This window comes from Pyrgilauda ruficollis, unplaced genomic scaffold (assembly GCF_017590135.1).
Source record: "Pyrgilauda ruficollis isolate IOZ18807 unplaced genomic scaffold, ASM1759013v1 scaffold7, whole genome shotgun sequence".
NCBI classification, from domain to species: Eukaryota; Metazoa; Chordata; class Aves; order Passeriformes; family Passeridae; genus Pyrgilauda; species Pyrgilauda ruficollis.
Window position 1 is genome coordinate 5857944 of NW_024528821.1, and position 17218 is coordinate 5875161.

Sequence of the window (17218 nt, forward strand, 5' to 3'; positions counted from 1 at the left end):
TGTGAAGAATTGCCAATACAACATATGGCACACCCCACTGACAGAGCCAGAGCTGGTCTGGACTGGGTACAGGCCCCGTGCCAGGGGTTAAGGTTCTCCTTGCAGTGATACTCAAGCAGTTAAGCATTTATCACTGTTGTAACGAGGTGTAATTGCTCATGGTCTTCCCCACAATTCTCTCTTAGAGTGATCTCTGGTTGTGCCTTCCTGTTGCTTTTTGAGACGATAAAATGCCAATTCTAGACTGATGAATTTGCCCATTGTCTTCCTCTTTACCTGCAACTGTATTGCACACTAACAGCTTCCCTGTGGGTTACATCCATCACTAGCAGGGCTCAGTTTGGCAGTCACTGCAGGCTGGGGTTTGTCTTTTCCATCACCCCTTTGTGATCACCCTGTGCTCAGCTCTGTGCAGGACTCAAACCTGTGTGAGAAAGGAACCGAAACCTTGCTGGCTTTTAAAATCATTCCCTGTCTTTGCACAAAGGACCTGCTCCAAGAGACCACTGCATATTGCCTGCTGTGGAATGCAGGAAAGCAGCTTCAGTTTCCCCTGCATCTGCTAGGGTTTGTAAAGATCTACCCCTATGGAATATCAAAGTGGGGGATGCTGCGGGGCTGCTGCCGCTCGGCACTCGTGGGACGAGGTGGGAACCTAAAATGGGAAGGGGCCTCCTGGGTCACAGCTCTGCTGGTGGGTTTTTGCAGCATGCTGCCATGCAGTCCCTTTCATAAAGCTGCAGCTTGCCCCAGTGGGATTGGGGAATCCTCCTGCTCCTCATTTCACTTCAAACTGCTCTAGCACCTGGCTCGTGCTGTCAACATTTTCCTAATTTTTCTTCCCGAGGAGGATGCAGAGCACTCCTGTGAGGGCTAACAGTGCTAGGATGGCCAGGATCAACTGGTAAGCCTCTGGACTTGGCATGAAGGTCCTGTCACCCACCGCTAAGTGACACAGGAAGGGATTTTTATCAGAGAAACAACTAAACTACTAAACTTGAGCGTCCTTCAGAGCTCTTGTCTCTGGGTGCGAGATGTTATTTAGTTCCTCCGCCACTTTTTTGTTGTGCAAGAACTGCACCATCTGGATAGCAGATGATACCTTTACATTTGTCTGTTTCCAGTTTTCCAACTATAAATCATCTGATTTAGCTGGTTTCTGTTGCTTAAGCTCTTAGTATTTGATCCAGCTCTCCTTTAAAGCTGTGCTGTCCCAATAGGGAGCCTTCTGCTGGGGCTCCTGCTCCCACTGTGCCTTCCAAATATATATATAATATAGAATGTGTATATGCTCTGGAGCATCTGAATCAGATTCCACAGCCACCACAAACAGCCTTCTACATGGATTCTCCTTTTCCTCAGCCATACAGGCTCTTTGTGGACAAAAGAAGGGTGATGTGCTGTCTGATGAACATTGCTGGCCAGCCAGAATCCAGTGCTGAGCTACATCAGCTGCAGAAAACTGTCCTTCTGTCTCTAACCAGTTCACTTGCCTGCTGAAGAGAAACCATGGGTTTGAGTTGTCAGAAACACAGCAGATCTTTACCTGTCATCTCTTTCCATAAGAAAAGGGGGTTTAAAATTTTGCTGATGTTATTAACAAAGGCAGCTTGATTGTGTAATGCTTTTTCTTTTCTGGTTTGCTTTTGTTAAAATTGGTTGGCTCCTAGTTTCATTGCCTGTCAACAAGGTTTTGCACCAGAAGATTAGGCTTAGTTTCTCCATAGTCCTCGCACTGAGACGGGCAATAGTAAGGTCCTCGGCATATGTGTGATACCAGAACTTGCTTGTGTACATTCATGTCCACTTAGTCCTATTGTCCTCTGCCATGAAGTCAGTTCCCAGACCTCCAGCACGTGAATGCCATCCACATCTCCAGCTGTTTGTGTTGAGGGACTTTGCTCTTTCTCAGGGATGTCGTGTGTCTCCTCCAGCACAGTCTTGGATCACAGCCTCTTTAGAGCACTTCCCTAAATCCCTTACAAGGAGTCTCAGGTACATTGTTTAAAACACCAGACACCACTCCTGTTTTGTCAGCAAATCTCTGATTGCATCTTAATTTTCTATTTTCATATGTGGCTAATTAACACTTAAACTTGCTCTTGAGGGAGCTTCTCTGTTCAATGCTTCAGATGGACCCACCATGTGGTCGGGATGGATCTAATGCTCCTTGGACTGGCTGGATGGAGATGGTTTCAATGAATGTTTTGAAGCTGGGCCAGAGAGTGAATCAAACATGAATGATCATGAGTCACTTTGGAAAACAGCCCTGTTGAGGGCTCAGGGGTGACGTGCCTGCTGCAGACAGCTCCACTCGCACGCCCAGCGGCTGCACTGTGGCTTTTGGCTTTGAGGGTCCTCCCGACTTGTCCTCAGCTGCAGGGTTGTAGCTGCCACTTCCTTCTGGTGTGGGGAGTGGTGTTACTGAGCGTGATGAGTGCTGAGTGTAAATGAACCCGGGTATCTGTCATGTAAATGCTGTGTTGAGGGACTTGAATGTGATATAAAGGAGCTGGTCTCTGTGCTGGAGAGCCCTGCTGGGCAATTGTCCAGGAAGAGCCACAGCCCTGCTGAGGAGGAGGGCATGCTCCCAGTGAGTTTGGTACAGGGGTCGTGTCAGACATCCCCTCCTGACGTCCCACTTTTTCCTGAAAAATCCCACCATCATCATCCTCAGCATGTGTTTGCAGCAGGGCTCGGAGAGCGCAGCTTTGAGTGACATCTTTTTATTTGGGTGCATTTTACTGCCTTCCCTGAGTTTGAGTGCTGGCTGTCCCCTTGGACTGCCTGTCCTTGCAGCCCTGGGAGAGGTCCCACATAATACAGGGTGTACTACATGGTGCAAATAATGTTTTGCAGGTATGGGGGCTGTCTGTGTCCCCTGGAGTGGGAGATACACCCGAGGAGGTGAGCCAGACCTCTTCATCTGTTCCCCAGATCTCTGGACCCCATAAGCAGGGACCAGCCGCGATGCCTGACCCTGCTGTCTCTTCTGCACAGCTCTGTCCCATGCACCTTGGGGTAAATGTGTGGGGTTTTTTGCTTTAGTGACTGAGGGCTAATTTTCTTGTCCTTTTTTCTTTTCCTCCGGTAAAGGTGAACCCAACGCCGCAGGGAACGCGGGCGCTGCTGAAAATGATGTACTGCCCACACTGCCGAGGTCTGGTGTCCGTGAAGCCCTGCTACAACTACTGCTTTAATGTCATGAGGGGCTGCTTGGCCAACCAAGGGGACTTGGATGCCGAGTGGAATATCTTTATGGGTAAGGCAATATGGGTTAAAACTGCATGTAAGTCTGCACTGGTACTGTGTCCCTCACCTGAATAGCATTGTGAGTGGCTGTGCTGAGCTGTAGCAGGTTTTTCAGGTATCTGTGATGGGTATCTTTTCCTTCCACATCTCTGTGTACAGCACACCTTTTGCTGTTCATATTAACCTCCAAATAAATGAGAATGTTGTGCCAGTGACTGTTGCAGCAAGCTTTAGGAGGATGGAAGTGGCATGGTTTTGTAGACTCAGAATATTTCTTCTTGCTGCATCAAGCATGTGTGCAAGCTGGTTTTTCTGTGCTACTTACACCTTGTTGTCACCATACAGCTGTCCTTCCTGAAGTCAGTTTTCTCCTTCAGCAGCCTGGGAGTCTCCTTGCCAGCCATGAAGAGCTTTGGGAAAAGCTGTAGGCCTGGATTTTACACTAAAAAATTTAATAGGACATGTCTGTTTTTAAACAGCTCATTTGGTGCTTGGCCACCGTCCTTTTGCAATGTCAGCAGGTCTTGTATGAAACTGTGCTAGTGCTTTTGCCATCCTCTTCCTCCTGTTTGTTATTTCTCTTCTGTGCTTATACACAGTATCATTCAATACACAAAATTTACACTGAAATGTTAAATTCTACCTTGGGTCAAGGCTCATCAGAATTGGCAGTGCATCACATTTTGGGGCACAGGCGATAGATAATGTTAAATGTTTTCACTTGTGCTGCTTTTCTAGGAGGTTTGATTTATCTGTGCTCGAGCATCCTTTGGGAGCAGTCGCTTCACTCTAGTTAATGTGTGAAGAAGTGCACATGTAGAGTATCTGCTGCTACTGAAAAGGCTGTGGTACTCTTCCCATTCCACTCATGGAAAAAAACCAGTTTGTTAGAAAGGAAAGATTTCACTAAGTTGCAAGATTTTTAAAAAAGTAAATTGCTGCTAGCTGACATTTCAGGCTACATTTATGTCTTAGAACTTGTTTTCCTCTGGATTGCACTGGATTTTCGCTTTGCTGCCCATGCCAACTGAATGTGTGCAGGGTGTTATTTTCAGAGGGCATTTTTTGTGTGTGTATTCCATATAGGGAGCTAAATGTGACGCTAAGTTGGGTTTCCAAGTCATTCTCTGGGAGGCTGACACCCCAGCCCCCCAGTCCTCACAGCCGTCTTTCTCATGAGAATATTAAGTATTTCAACTACAATTGTTGCTGAAATAGCTCAAAGCCAGGAGACTTGCAAACATCTAGTCCAAGGAGAAAAGAAGAATCCCATGAAAGGGAAGGGCATAATGCCAGAAAACAGACAAAAGCACAAGCAGCTAATTGCTGTAGGTGGTATGCGGCTAAAAACGAACCTCGGGGAAGCCGGCGAGCCCTGTCACACGAGACTGATCAGGGACTGCATACAATAATTAAGATTATTAAACAAGACAAAATAAATACATGTGATTCCAGGTTGGAAGCAAAGCTTTCTTATTGCAGTGCTTCCTCCCCAAAGGGCTTCTTGCCCACTCATTACTTAAGTGTGGTATTAAGCTTTGTTACGCTGATTGTTGGTATTTGCTTGGTTCTTGCACTCTCAGCTGATGGTTGCAGTGAAGTACAGATACAGAAAACTTAAGCTGTGCTTTCTTTAGACAATTTAATAAGTGAACAGGTGCTGGTTATGTTCCAGACTTTGGTTTCTCTCTCAGTTTGTCACTCGAGACAAATTAAATTAAATATATCTGGTGTTTAGGGCAGGGCATATGCCACAAATATCTTGTGTATGTGTTTAAAGGTTTAAATAATTAAAGAAATAACACCCCAAAAAATTTCCCCTAAACCACCTTACAAAATCCCAAAATCCCACCTCCATGGTCTCAGTGAGATTTTGCATTGTGGGTTTAAGTGCCAGGTTATGGCAATGATTTATTATGAGTCAAAAGCAGATTTTGAACCTATCAAATCAATTTAAAAATAGTTAAATCAGAGAACTTGTATCAAGTGCTGCACGTCTGTATGAATGTGGGTGCATGTGAAATACGCATTTGTGTGTGCTAGTGGGTCTATAAGTAAGTCAATTATGTAAAGCTGGGATGTAAAGTTTGTAGGCTTTTTGAGACAAGAAGACGTTGTAATTCCTTATTTCTCGAAAGTACCATTTAAAGCTGAGGAGTATGAATTAATGACCGAATTGTACTCTTTTCTCCCCTTTAACTATCTAAATTATTTCTCCCTCTATTCCTGACACAATTGTACACCAATTAGACAGGGGTATACTTTGTTTCAAACAGGCTGTTGGGGGGTTGGAGCCTTCCTGAATGAACAGTGTTAATCTCCAGTGCCTTTTCATGATTTTTTTTTCTCCACAAAGGTTTACTCTGCTCAAAGATGTCGAATTCAGGCTCCATATACATATCTGGAGTACTACTTTGTGTGCAAAGAATTTTTCCCCCCACCCCGCTTAAAAAAAAAAAAAAAAAGATTGTTGTTAATGAATGGTCAAGGTCTTCCCCCTCCTTCCTTCCCCTTTTAAATCAGATCTTGGGGTTAAGACTGAAAACTGCCTTTTGTTCTTCAAGTCAGACAGTGAGGCTGAAGATGTGGGTTTCTGATTATTGGTGGCACAATGAGAAAGAATTGCTTTCCTTCATGAGAGCGAGGTGCTTTGTTGCCAAGGATTGTCTCAATGCCAGTAGCAAGGACAAATGTATGCAAGAGGAAAAGGGTCTTTAAGGGATGGTGCTAGATGGTGTGTCTTGGTTGGTTTTTTTTTTTCACCTAAATCCACTTCTATCTCCCCATCACAGGGAGGAGAGACAGTCTTTGTCAGGCTGTGTGTTTGTAATACATGACCCGGGTACATTTTTCACTCTGACAGAATTGGGGATTTTGGTGAAGCAAAGCTGAGCCGTCTCACCGTAGCTTATAAATATCATTTACTTTGCACGAGAGCTGGGACAAATAATTATTTGTAATCAACCCTCTCTGCTCGTCATAATGGAAAATCTTTTTCCGGTTGCTGAGCTGCTCAGAAGGTTGGCTCCTGGGGCTGGGGCCGGTGCCCTGAGCCCCAGCAGCCTTGGCAGCATCACACGGGGCTGCCAGAGGGAACCACTGCTCGCCACCACTGCTCTGGGGACACCAGCCAGCTCCTGCTGGGAGGTAAAAGTTTGCAGGATGCCTCCAAAATCAAAACTGTGGATGCGGCAGAGCCCCCCCACTCTCATCCCTTGCTCCACCCCACCCCTTTCTAATGAAAGTTTATTTCGTTTAGTGTTCCTTGCCAGTATCAATCCCAACTCCAATTACTGCTTTCCTTATCTTTTCTCGCCAGCTTTGGCAGCTCTGCTGGAGGCCGAATGCATTTTCTCTCTCGGCAGTCAAAGCAGAGGCTGCATTCCTGGGCTGTGATACATGGAACGCCATGGCACCCCTGCTAACAAAGGACCCAATTCGCTCTACATTCCCATGGTCTTGTGGATGGCCTGCCCGGCTCAAAGTTTACAAAGATGCCAAACAGCCAGAAGAATTGGGGTTTATGTTTCCTTTCAGTCTTTCACAAACACTTTATTGATCTGTGGCCTTTCCTGGCCACTCAGAGAATTAAGTAGTTACAAAATGGAATGATTTTTCTTTTTAAAAAAAAAAAAAAAAAACAAACAAACAAAAAAAAACCTGTGCATTTTGTGTGAAAATAATAGACAGATGAGTATTATAATTTATTTGAAATGAGCAGCCTTCCTGCACACTGCACCGGGATGTTCTTTATGCGCGTGAAAAACCCCAAAAGCTTTGACAATGATGAACACATTTAAGTTGTGCTCCACTTGTTTACAAAAGTCTCCATTTGGTAGCACATCAAAAGCATTTTTCTCTCCTCCGGCACAATGGTATATTCATGCTAGCAGTCATTACTCAGAGATTTGAAGCATCACTTTATTGGAGCCCACCACAATACAGTCTAAGACTCTTTGTTTCATTTGTTATTACCGTCTCCTTTTTTTTTTTTTTTTTTTTTTTTTTTTTTTTCCTTAAATGCATTTAGTTCAGACCTGTTTGTAGTCCCTGACGGTGAAATTCCAGCCATGCCCTGCAGCAGCTCTGTCACTGATGCTGGTGGTGTGTGCCTGCAGAGTGAGGGCCTTTCCTGGGGCCTCCAGCTCCTCTGGAGCTCAGTCCCTAAGCACCCACACCTTGCTGGAGCTGACTGAGTGAGAGGGGGTTAATTGAATTATAGTCCTTTAACTAACTCCCAGCAAATCTTTAGAATATTGAGTTTTCTTTAAAAAGTGGATTTACAGGGTAGGAAGGCATCTGCAATTCATGTTGGGGGTTATGGTGTTGGATTATTTTTATAATTGTTGTGTTTTGTTGTTTTTAATAATAATGGTAATACATTTACATACTCAAATAGCTTTGTTTTATATTTTTCATTGATTTTGGTTTCTTTAATGTAGTTTATTTAACATGACTTGTGCACTCAGGCAGAGCTATTACTAAATTATTCAGTATGTAGAGTTTCTTTATAGGGATTTAACAGATAGCTAGAGCCTATAGAAGTTTTCTGTTTGTGCAAAGTACCTTCTGCACTTAGGAGAAGGATGAATGTCATGAGAAAGATTAATAGACTGAGTGTGAAACGCCCATTTCTCGTTAATGGAAGGGACCAGGCATATCTTAGGAGCAGGGAGGAGCTCCTTGGGGCCAAAGGGGCTGTTCTGTCCTTGTCACTCTGGCTAGGAAAAATTGAGGAATTACATACAACTGGAAAATGATGAGTTTGTGGCAGAGCATCATGAAGTGATGCAGGAGAGGAGACCAGCAAATGTTTTGGGGTTGAGGGACCACAGTGAAAGCTAACAGTAAATTAAGGTTGTGATGGGTGAGAAGAGACAAGAGCTTAGTGCCAGGTGTATTCCTGGAGGCACCTTGTAGGGGAGAGCTAGAGAGAGGGCTTAAATGCAGCTCAGGGTGGAAGCCTTAATGCCTGTAATAATTTCCCAGAGGAAGTAGTGGATGGTCCAGTAGCTGCTGTGTTTAATGATGCATTTGATGAGGACGTGCGTGTCAGCACAGGAGGAGTGACCCGGTGTTGGCTGAGAGACTTTCCATCTCCCCTTGCTTGTAGATGTGCCAAATACATCATGAGTGCACAGCATTCACCCTGCTCTCACACAGACTCCTTTCCTTGTGCAAGTTGTCCATGTGGTGCTAGGAGTTGCAATCCCTTGGCTTCCTCAGGCAGGAAAAACCTTGTAGCTCTCTATAAGGGAAAGATGGTATCAAGGATTGTCTTGGACCCTTGCATGTTGGTTCCTTGTGCTCAAGACCAGCATGAGGAAGCTGATGGCTTTGAAAGCAGTCTTGAAAAACAAATGACACAAGGCAACCTTTAATAAATGAGCATGGAAAGGAGAGTGTTAGTAATGCTTGTTCTGATGGGAGGAGCTGATTACAGGCTGCTGTTGGCAGGCTGTGATGGCTTTTGATGTACATGAGCCTGTGGTTTGGTGCTGGCAGCCTCTAAGTGCCTGGTGAAGGTGTAGGCTCTGGGAACCGAGCAAAATGTTTCCTGGAGATGTGTGCTGGTCAGAGGTGAGACTGCAGTGGTTAATGTCCATGTGCTCAAACTGTTATCCTTCTTAACTCTTATTCCTGAAGGTCCTTTATGAAAAACCTTTGTTTTTCTCTCTGTGTGGTAGATTCTCCTCCATTACAAACCTTTGTTTTTCCCTCTGTGTTAGATTCGATGCTGCTGGTAGCAGAGAGGCTGGAGGGACCTTTCAACATTGAGTCTGTCATGGACCCCATTGATGTGAAAATTTCAGATGCAATCATGAACATGCAGGAGAACAGCATGCAGGTGTCTCAGAAGGTAAATGGGCCAAGAGGACACTTGGGATTTTTTTTTTTATTTAATGTGTTTTATTTCCCTGTTCTTGTCAATATGTTTTTTGTTGAATGCCCTTTCAAGTCTATATAAAGCTAATGTATTATTTTGGGCGGGGGCTGCGTTGGAGCCTGGAAAAGGGAGGCTCTTGTGACCTCTTACTTCATAAAATCCTTTCCTTCTCTCACACAGGTTTTCCAGGGATGCGGCCAGCCAAAAACACTTGCCCAAGGCCGGGCTGCTCGCTCTGTCTCTGAGGCTGGTTTCACTGCTCGTTTCAGACCCTACAACCCAGAGGAGCGACCGACAACAGCTGCCGGCACGAGCCTGGACCGACTGGTGAGTGCCTGGTCCTGCTGGTGCCACACAGGTGCTTCATACTCGGGTACCACAGTGTATAATTGACCATTTTTAATTGATAGGCTTTCTTAATATTCCTTGGCTGTCTTAAAACTCTCTAAGGGGTGTAATCTGCCCATAGCTCTAGACATTAATTACCTCAGCGCTTCTATGTCAGAGAAGTGCCTGTGTTAAAAGCTTGGCTTATGAATAATATGTGTTTGAGGAGCAGTGTTTAATTTTGTATTAAAAAAGTAAATCAACCATCAAAACTCACAGCCTGAAGATCTGGCCTGTACATGTCTGTTGTGATGAAAAAAAGCTTCCCAACTTCACTTTTACTGAGCGTTTGGTATTCTGGATTATGTCTTGTGTTCCTTTTTTTATTTTATTTAATAGGTTACTGATGTGAAAGAGAAGCTGAAACAAGCCAAAAAATTTTGGTCATCTCTCCCTGGCAACATTTGCAATGATGAAAAGATGTCTGTAGGCACTGTCAATGAGAATGAATGCTGGAATGGAAGCGCCAAGAGCAGGTTTGGTGATGCTGCTGCCCCTGGTTAACCTTTCCCTCTCACCCCAGACCTTCCCTGTGTGCTGATCCCTCTCCCTGAGCCCTTTACTCCTACAGGAGTGATCCCAGCTCGCCCAAGACAGGCTGCTGCCATTGCCCCTTTTGTTTTTGTAGATGGGAGAGCTGGAATGTAACACCAAAGTGTTGTCCAAGCTCTACATGGGGGTTTCTTTTGGAGGACGGAACAGAGTGTAGATACACAAATAGGTCATCTCTCCTTGGACTTAAGCCCCTTACTAGTTGTTCATGGAACTGGGGAGATGATTTGTAAAAAATTCTGTATCCCAGCCACAGAGCAGAGGTGCTTGTGTTGTCTGACAGCACTGCTGCCCCAGTGCCCCCAGTTGGTGTTTCCACCAGGAACTGGTTTCTTTGTTGAGCAAGGGCAGGGGTGATGAAGGGTGGAGACCTTCTCCACTGCTGAGGTCAGTGGTACAAGGGGGCCAATGGTTTCATTCACACTTTCTATGGAAAAAAGAGTTACAAAACTGGTTTTTTTGCTTGTAAGGAAGAAATTGCCAACACATGAGTAAGCCAGAGTTTTTCTGTCATATGGTTTATGTAACTGTTTAACTTTTATTTTGGAAATAAAAGTTTCTCTTTTTTTTTTTTTTCTGTTTGCTTACTGAGGAAATAAGCACAATCCAAGATGTTCCATTAAAAAAAAAAAAAAAAAGGCAAAAAAGCAGTTGTCTGGGGTTTTCCAGCAGTTTTTCTAAGTATAAGCAGGTTCTGCCCTTGATAGTTTTGGGCCACAGCACTAAGCCAGACCTCATAACTTTTGCACTGTTTTGTGTGTGCCTAAAACTCTGCCATACTTTGTTAGGGCAGTGTTTTGGGTGTATGTGACAAGAAGTGGCTCTGCCTCCTGAAATCTTGTTTATCAGCAGCTTCTATGGGCTTTTCATAGCAGATACCCCCAGTGTGTTCAGGGGAGATGGAGACTTGGCAGCACTTGGCAAGGAGACAGGGCAAGCTGGATATCCTGTGTGGGTTGGGCAAGATAATTTGCTTTACTATTTTCTCCATGACTCCAATAAGGCAGAAGTTTGGTAGTCTTCTACACTTTGGTCTCAGACTTCTTTCAAACATATAATATTGATCACAAATAATAACAAAACTGTCACCACCAATTATCATTGTCACTTCCATATATAGGACAGGGTTTGAGCATGCTTTTCAGAGTATGATAACATCTCACTGCCTGGTGTCCTGGATCAGTAGACTGTGCTAAAGGCTTTTCTCTCTCTTGTGATACTGATATTGGCATCATAACTAAGAAAAGTAATGTTTTCTTCTGTTAAACTGGTCTTTCTAGCAAGTCAGGTAATTGGAGGAAAGGGGAATGTGTCCTATCCCTGCTGTATAAGATGATACTCAAACACCTGTGTCAGGAAATGTATTCTGTTGGGTTTTGTTGCTCAGTCTCTGTTTTGAACCAGGAGGCTGTACATGTGTTCAGACCTGAGCATGTACATCTTCTGAAGCTGAGCATCTTGGCTCTCCCCTCCTCTGATGTATGGGGCTGCAGGATCTCATCTTCAGCATCACAGATGTTTCTCCTGCTGGGGTTATTAGGGAAATTGCATCTCACGTCTGCATGGTGAGAAGCACACATTCAATATCCCAGCTTGATGGTTAAGGTCCATTACTTAAAGTCAGAATGACACTCTTGCCTCCAACAGTTACTATAGGTTTCTGTGGGATAACTATGGTCTCGAAGGTTGTGTTCCCAAAAGTGTCATCTAACTGGCATCAGGGCATCTCAGCACCTTGTATTGCTCTGCAGCCTGCAGCAAGCTGATTTATGCTGTTGAAAGCCATTATTATATAAACCCCAGATCTTCCTTTCCTTTCAAGTTGGGGAGAAAATTGTAATTCCCCTGCCCATGTGGCACAGTGTAAATGAAAACAGTGCTTCATTCCACATGCTGCAGAGATTGCAGGGAAGGGAGATGGGGTAAGAGGGGCTGTGTGAGGTGTAGCATGTGGAAAGATGCTGTTGGGCTCGGAATGTCACCCCGACTGAAAGCAGGGATGGCAGTGCAGAGTTCCCGTGGTGTTGTCGGGACCCTGCCGAGCTGCAGCTCTGGTACCAGCAGGAATGGTTTCTTTCCAGGTATGACTTTGCAGTGACTGGAAATGGCTTAGCAAGTCAGGTGAATAACCCAGAGGTTGAAGTGGACATTACCAAGCCAGACATGGTGATTCGCCGGCAAATCATGGCTCTGCGGGTGATGACCAACAAGCTGAAGAATGCCTACAGTGGGAACGACGTCGACTTCATTGACATAAGTATGTTTGCTGTTGTTTGCCTTTTGCTTTTTCTTTTTTCCCTTTTAATTGGATTTCATGCTAACACGGGTAGCTGGTTAAGCTTCAGCTGTGGGTAAGCGTGTTAGTGAGGAGGGTGGGAACCAACAGGCTGTGTGAGGAGCGGTGTTGCCACAAAGCCATAGAGTGGTTTGGGTTAGAAGGGACCTTTAAAGCTCATCATTGCATCACCCTGCAGTGAGCTGGGACATCATCTACTACATCAGGCTGCTCAGAGCCCCACCCAACCAGCCTGACCTTGAGTCTTTCCAGGGATGGGGAATCTACCACCTCTCTGAGCAGCCTGTGCCACAGTGTTTCACCACCCTCATCATAAAACCATTTCTTCCTTATATCAAATCTAAATCTACTTTCTTTTAGTTTAAAACCACTACCCCTTGTCTTAATGCAGCAATCCCAGCTCTCTGTCTGTCCTCATAGAAAAGGTGTTCCAGCCTCTGAGTATTTCTGCGTCCTCCTCTGGACTCCCTCCAGCAGACCCTTCCTATGCTGGGGGCCCCAGAGCTGGATGCAGAACTCCATGTGGGAGTCTCATGAGTGGAGTAAAGGGGGCGAATCCCCTCCCTTGACAGCTGCTCACAGTGCTTTGGGTGCAGCCCAGGGTGTGCTTGACTTTCTGGGCTGCGCCCATCGCCCAGACATGACGACTGCACACAGAAATCACATTAAGCAGGCGAGCCACGCTTACCTCTCATAAACGCCAGAACAGCCACACTTTCCTTTTCCCCCTGCTGTCTTGTGCAGGCAGCAGAGGAGGTCAGCAGGTGTGTTTGTTTCCCCAGGTGAGGAGAGCAGCGGGGAGGAGAGCGGCAGCGGCTGCGAGCTCCAGCAGTGCTCCCCGGAGTTCGAGTTCAACGCCACCGAGGTCACCGGGAGCTCCAACAAGAGCGACAAGACCGTGAACACTTCTGCTGCCACCAGAAGTGGTCTATCACAAGCAGCCTTGCTCCTTAGCATTTTGTTCTTGGCCATGCAAAGACAATGGAGATAATTGTGCAGCATAGGGGGAGGGGAAAAGACTTTTATTATCAGAGGTAGAAGGCACCTGCTTTCACTTTTATACCATCTAGAGACTTTGCTTTTTAAGTTAATGGACAACAGTGTACAGTTTTTACTATGTTGCCACTGGTTTTAAGATACTGATTTATTTTTTTTTTCCCTTGCTATCCTGGGAATAACAGGAATGGGAAGTACCAGTCTATCCCATTCACCAAGAGTCCATGTTAGAGGTGGATAACAAAAATGTATATACAAGCCTGTAGTTAGCTCTGCATTTGTGTCTTTATCACTTCTTTTTTTTTTTTCTTTTACTGTATTTCTTATGAAAACGAAAACCCCAGGGTCTTCTCTTGGCCTGTAACAAGTATGTGTTTCTGAAATGAGAAATATCTGTACAGAAGCAGGTTTTATTTATCATGTTATCTTATGAGGAAAAAATAATTGCCCAACAAGCAGAAAATGTTTCATGTAGTTAACTTCCCATTTATCCACATTATGTTAGTTGCCTTATCTGGAGAGAAGTGGAAGTCATTTGTCTTTATTATGCGGTAAAACAGAAGGTGAAGGCAGAACTGGTCATCGTGCCAAGGGCCCTGTTTGCTTAGGGCATCCATGCCAGGAGCAGGTTGTGCTTGCTTTACAGGAGGTTTGGTTAAATTGGAAGGGACTACAGAGAATCCCCATTCTGCAGACGCTGAGAAGAGTTGTCGTTTGTTGCCCGGGATCCTTGCAATCAGCTGTAACTCCTGTGGGTCAGTTCCCAACGTGCATCCCCCGTGGGAATGAGGCATTAAACTTGTTCGGTTGGAAACAGCTTGTCGTCTCACAGCTCCAAGTGCCAACATGTGTCTTGTCTGCACGTTTGTCAGCTGAATGCTGGATTGATTTTTTTAATGGTTTCGGTTCTGGTTCTAAGGAATCCTGTGTGGGAGGGCAGGTGGGGAGGGGTTGGGTTTGTTTTTGTAAGAGTTTTGTTTCCTCTCTGATGGGGGCAAAAGAGAAGGAGCAGGCACTGTTGCAGGTACATGGAAGCAGGAGCTGGCAGGGTGAAGATGCCTCATTTTGGGTGTGTTTGGTCTCCCGGGATCTGATGCCCAGCACCTGTAGCTTTTCGGCACTACCTGAGACACCTTCCTCTCTCTGCCTGTGCTGTTGGAATTGGAACAATGTTGTGGTGAACAGCAACTCATGAATAAAAGAAATGTATATTTTTAAGAAAAGAGATGAAATAATTTTTAAAAGAGTTTAGCAAAAGCAACGCCTTTGGAAAGACTCAAAATTATCCTGCACGTCTCTTCCTGCTTTGGATAGCCTTTAGGTCTGGCTGGATGCCTGGATCTGGGCAGGAGAGCAATCCAGAGAGAAAAGGTTTGCTCTATTCCACCTTTGTGTCATAAAGGATAATTTTCTATTTTTATATTGAAGCATTAATTACTTGTTAGCTCAGGGTCAGCATTATACTCAACTTTATTTTCACACCAAATTTCTGCAAAGCTATAAAGACAGAGTATTCTTGGCTGGTATAAATAATCCTGGAGGCTTAATTTTACTAGAAGTAGCCAGTTATTTATTAAAACATGATGTTAGTAGAGTTAGGGATATTCTGGTTAGATTATTTTTCTTTAGAAAATAAATCATGGAACCATAAAATTGAAAAAATTATAAATTTATGTGTGGGAAAAAATGGATTGTAAATAGCTAAGTTGCCTTGCGAGGAATTGGAAAATGTGCTGATACTTAGAAACTACCTCAGTTCTGAGGAATTTCCTTTCTAGCTTTGAGTGCTATTGCTTTTACTTGGTAGAAGTGAATCTGGTCTCCAATATGTAGCTGAAAGAGTTATCCCTATAGACCTTGTTAGATTGTTTTTAATTTAGAGGGTTGAACTACATCCAGCTGTTTTCTTTCAGCAAAGTTCCCTAACAAAGAGAATTTCTGAATTAAATATTGCTGATGGTTTCCATGACTTTTCCTGATTTGTTTGGTTTCATGGCATTTTCTGATTGCCCTTTAATTATTTAAATGGTTCTAGCCATTTGAATTTTAATCCCGAAATAAACAAACCTTAGATGCACTACCATTGTAAATATATCGCAGTAGGGTCTGACTGGATAACCCTTCTGGCTCATACCCAGCTGGCAGGCCAGCAGAGTTAAATGAAGAAAAAAAGAATAAAAAAAAATAAAACTCCTTCAGAGCTCTGAGATTGGTGGAACAAAAGCCCTTATGTTTGGAGTGGCTGCGTGCTCCAACATCTCCCTTCTTGGCCTAAGTGTTCATATGTAAGAAAGTTGCTTGTAAATTTTCCTGGTTTTGAGCAGTTCTGCTCAGAAAACAAAAATGCTTCTGAATTTATATTTTTCATTTTACAACTAATTGCTCACTAATTATTTTTCCTTAGTTTGGTACAAGCCACCAATGCAGAGACCTCCCGTCAGTTTTAAGCGTGTCCAGTTGATTTTGTTAATAGCACACGAGACTTCCAGTGTATAAAGGACAGATTTGTCACCTGGGGCTGCAGGAAACAAGAGTAAACATCAATGTAGGATGATCAAAAGTTGTGTTCCTGCTTTTATTTTGTGTTTGTGTGTGAAGTTGGCTCTCTGACATGAGCCTGTAAACTAAACCATACGGGTAGGGATGAGACATGCTGTTCACTTCAGGGAAGGCATGTGCTCCCCTCTTTCAGATATTTTTTTTCCCATATAACCAGTGCCATTATGAGCACGATTTAAAGAAAAATTCCCATATATAGAATTAATTATTAAAGTTAATGGAGCTGGTAAGTGCGCTTCAAATGCAAAATGAAGCAGAAAGGTGGTGTCCTTGGCAGCGTGGGAGGTGCTGTCTCCCAAAGTGCTGGAATAAAAAGATCCAGCTCTTAATAGGACATGTTTTAACAGCTCACTGCCTGTCCTGAAATGACTTTACAGGTGACACGTGGAGGGGGAAAAGGAGAGCACGCAATGGGACTGTGATCAGAGTCTCATTTTGTGTTGTGTTGGTGCCCCCCAAGTCAGGACAGATGGCCAGAGGAGTCTTTCCACACTCCACACTCCAGGCTCTTCTCCTGGCTGAGCCAACCTGGTTTGTCTTCACAGGCAAGGTGGTGTATTAATTCTGGAGAGTGCAACCTCTCAGAACAGTGGCCATTTCTTGGACCAGATGGTGCTATTGTTCCCATCACCATCCTGTAATTGCTTTGATGCCTGGCTGGACCAGGCAAGCCCTCTGGTTTGGTCGTGGCTCCTTCCTCATCGTAGCATCTGGTGTTGGGCATCTCAGAGCATGGCACGTAAAAATCCCTTCTATCTGTTTGGATGCTTTTACTTATCGTGTCCTACAGTAGTTGCCAGCCCTGTTTGTCACCTTCCTCACAATGTCACCCTCTTCCCTCCTACATGCAGCCCATGGTGTGAATGTGGCAGTGACCCCATTGCTGACAGCAGTGACCGGATCTGTGGCAGATGCTGCTTGTGCCCCTCACTTGCCAGCACAAAACCACAGCATTTTCCCTTGTCCCTGGGGAAGCCCATGCCACTGGCACATCCCCACAGCCTGGGGTGGCAGACACCCAGGTCTTGCCATTGCAGACAAGCCTGGAGCATCCTGTGAACTCTTGAGAACCAAGGATTGGAGGGATGTGTGTAAGCTGGTGGGCTTTGCTGCTGCAGGATAAATCCATCTACTTCCTGGAGGAAAATACTTGTGCTTTCAGTTTTTTTGTGTGGGTTTGTTTGTTTGTTTGTTTGTTTTTTGGGTTTTTTTGGGGTTGTTTTTTTGTCTTTTTTTTTAAATGCTGATGGCTTTCTTTTTCCATGTAAGCTCAACTGGGATAGCTGCAG

General features: G+C 44.6%; 1 protein-coding gene across 1 annotated transcript in view; it reads left to right on the forward strand.

Annotated features, from left to right (window-relative positions):
- GPC4 (glypican 4) overlaps positions 1–15447 on the forward strand; it is a 67455-nt gene extending 52008 nt beyond the window's left edge. The window contains exons 4-9 of the mRNA XM_041485234.1: positions 3097–3262; positions 8982–9112; positions 9320–9466; positions 9866–10002; positions 12160–12335; positions 13157–15447. Of these exons, the coding sequence (XP_041341168.1) occupies positions 3097–3262; positions 8982–9112; positions 9320–9466; positions 9866–10002; positions 12160–12335; positions 13157–13365 (966 nt within the window). The 3' untranslated portion in view covers positions 13366–15447. The remainder of the gene's footprint in view (positions 1–3096; positions 3263–8981; positions 9113–9319; positions 9467–9865; positions 10003–12159; positions 12336–13156) is intronic.
- The last annotated feature ends 1771 nt before the right edge of the window (positions 15448–17218 follow it).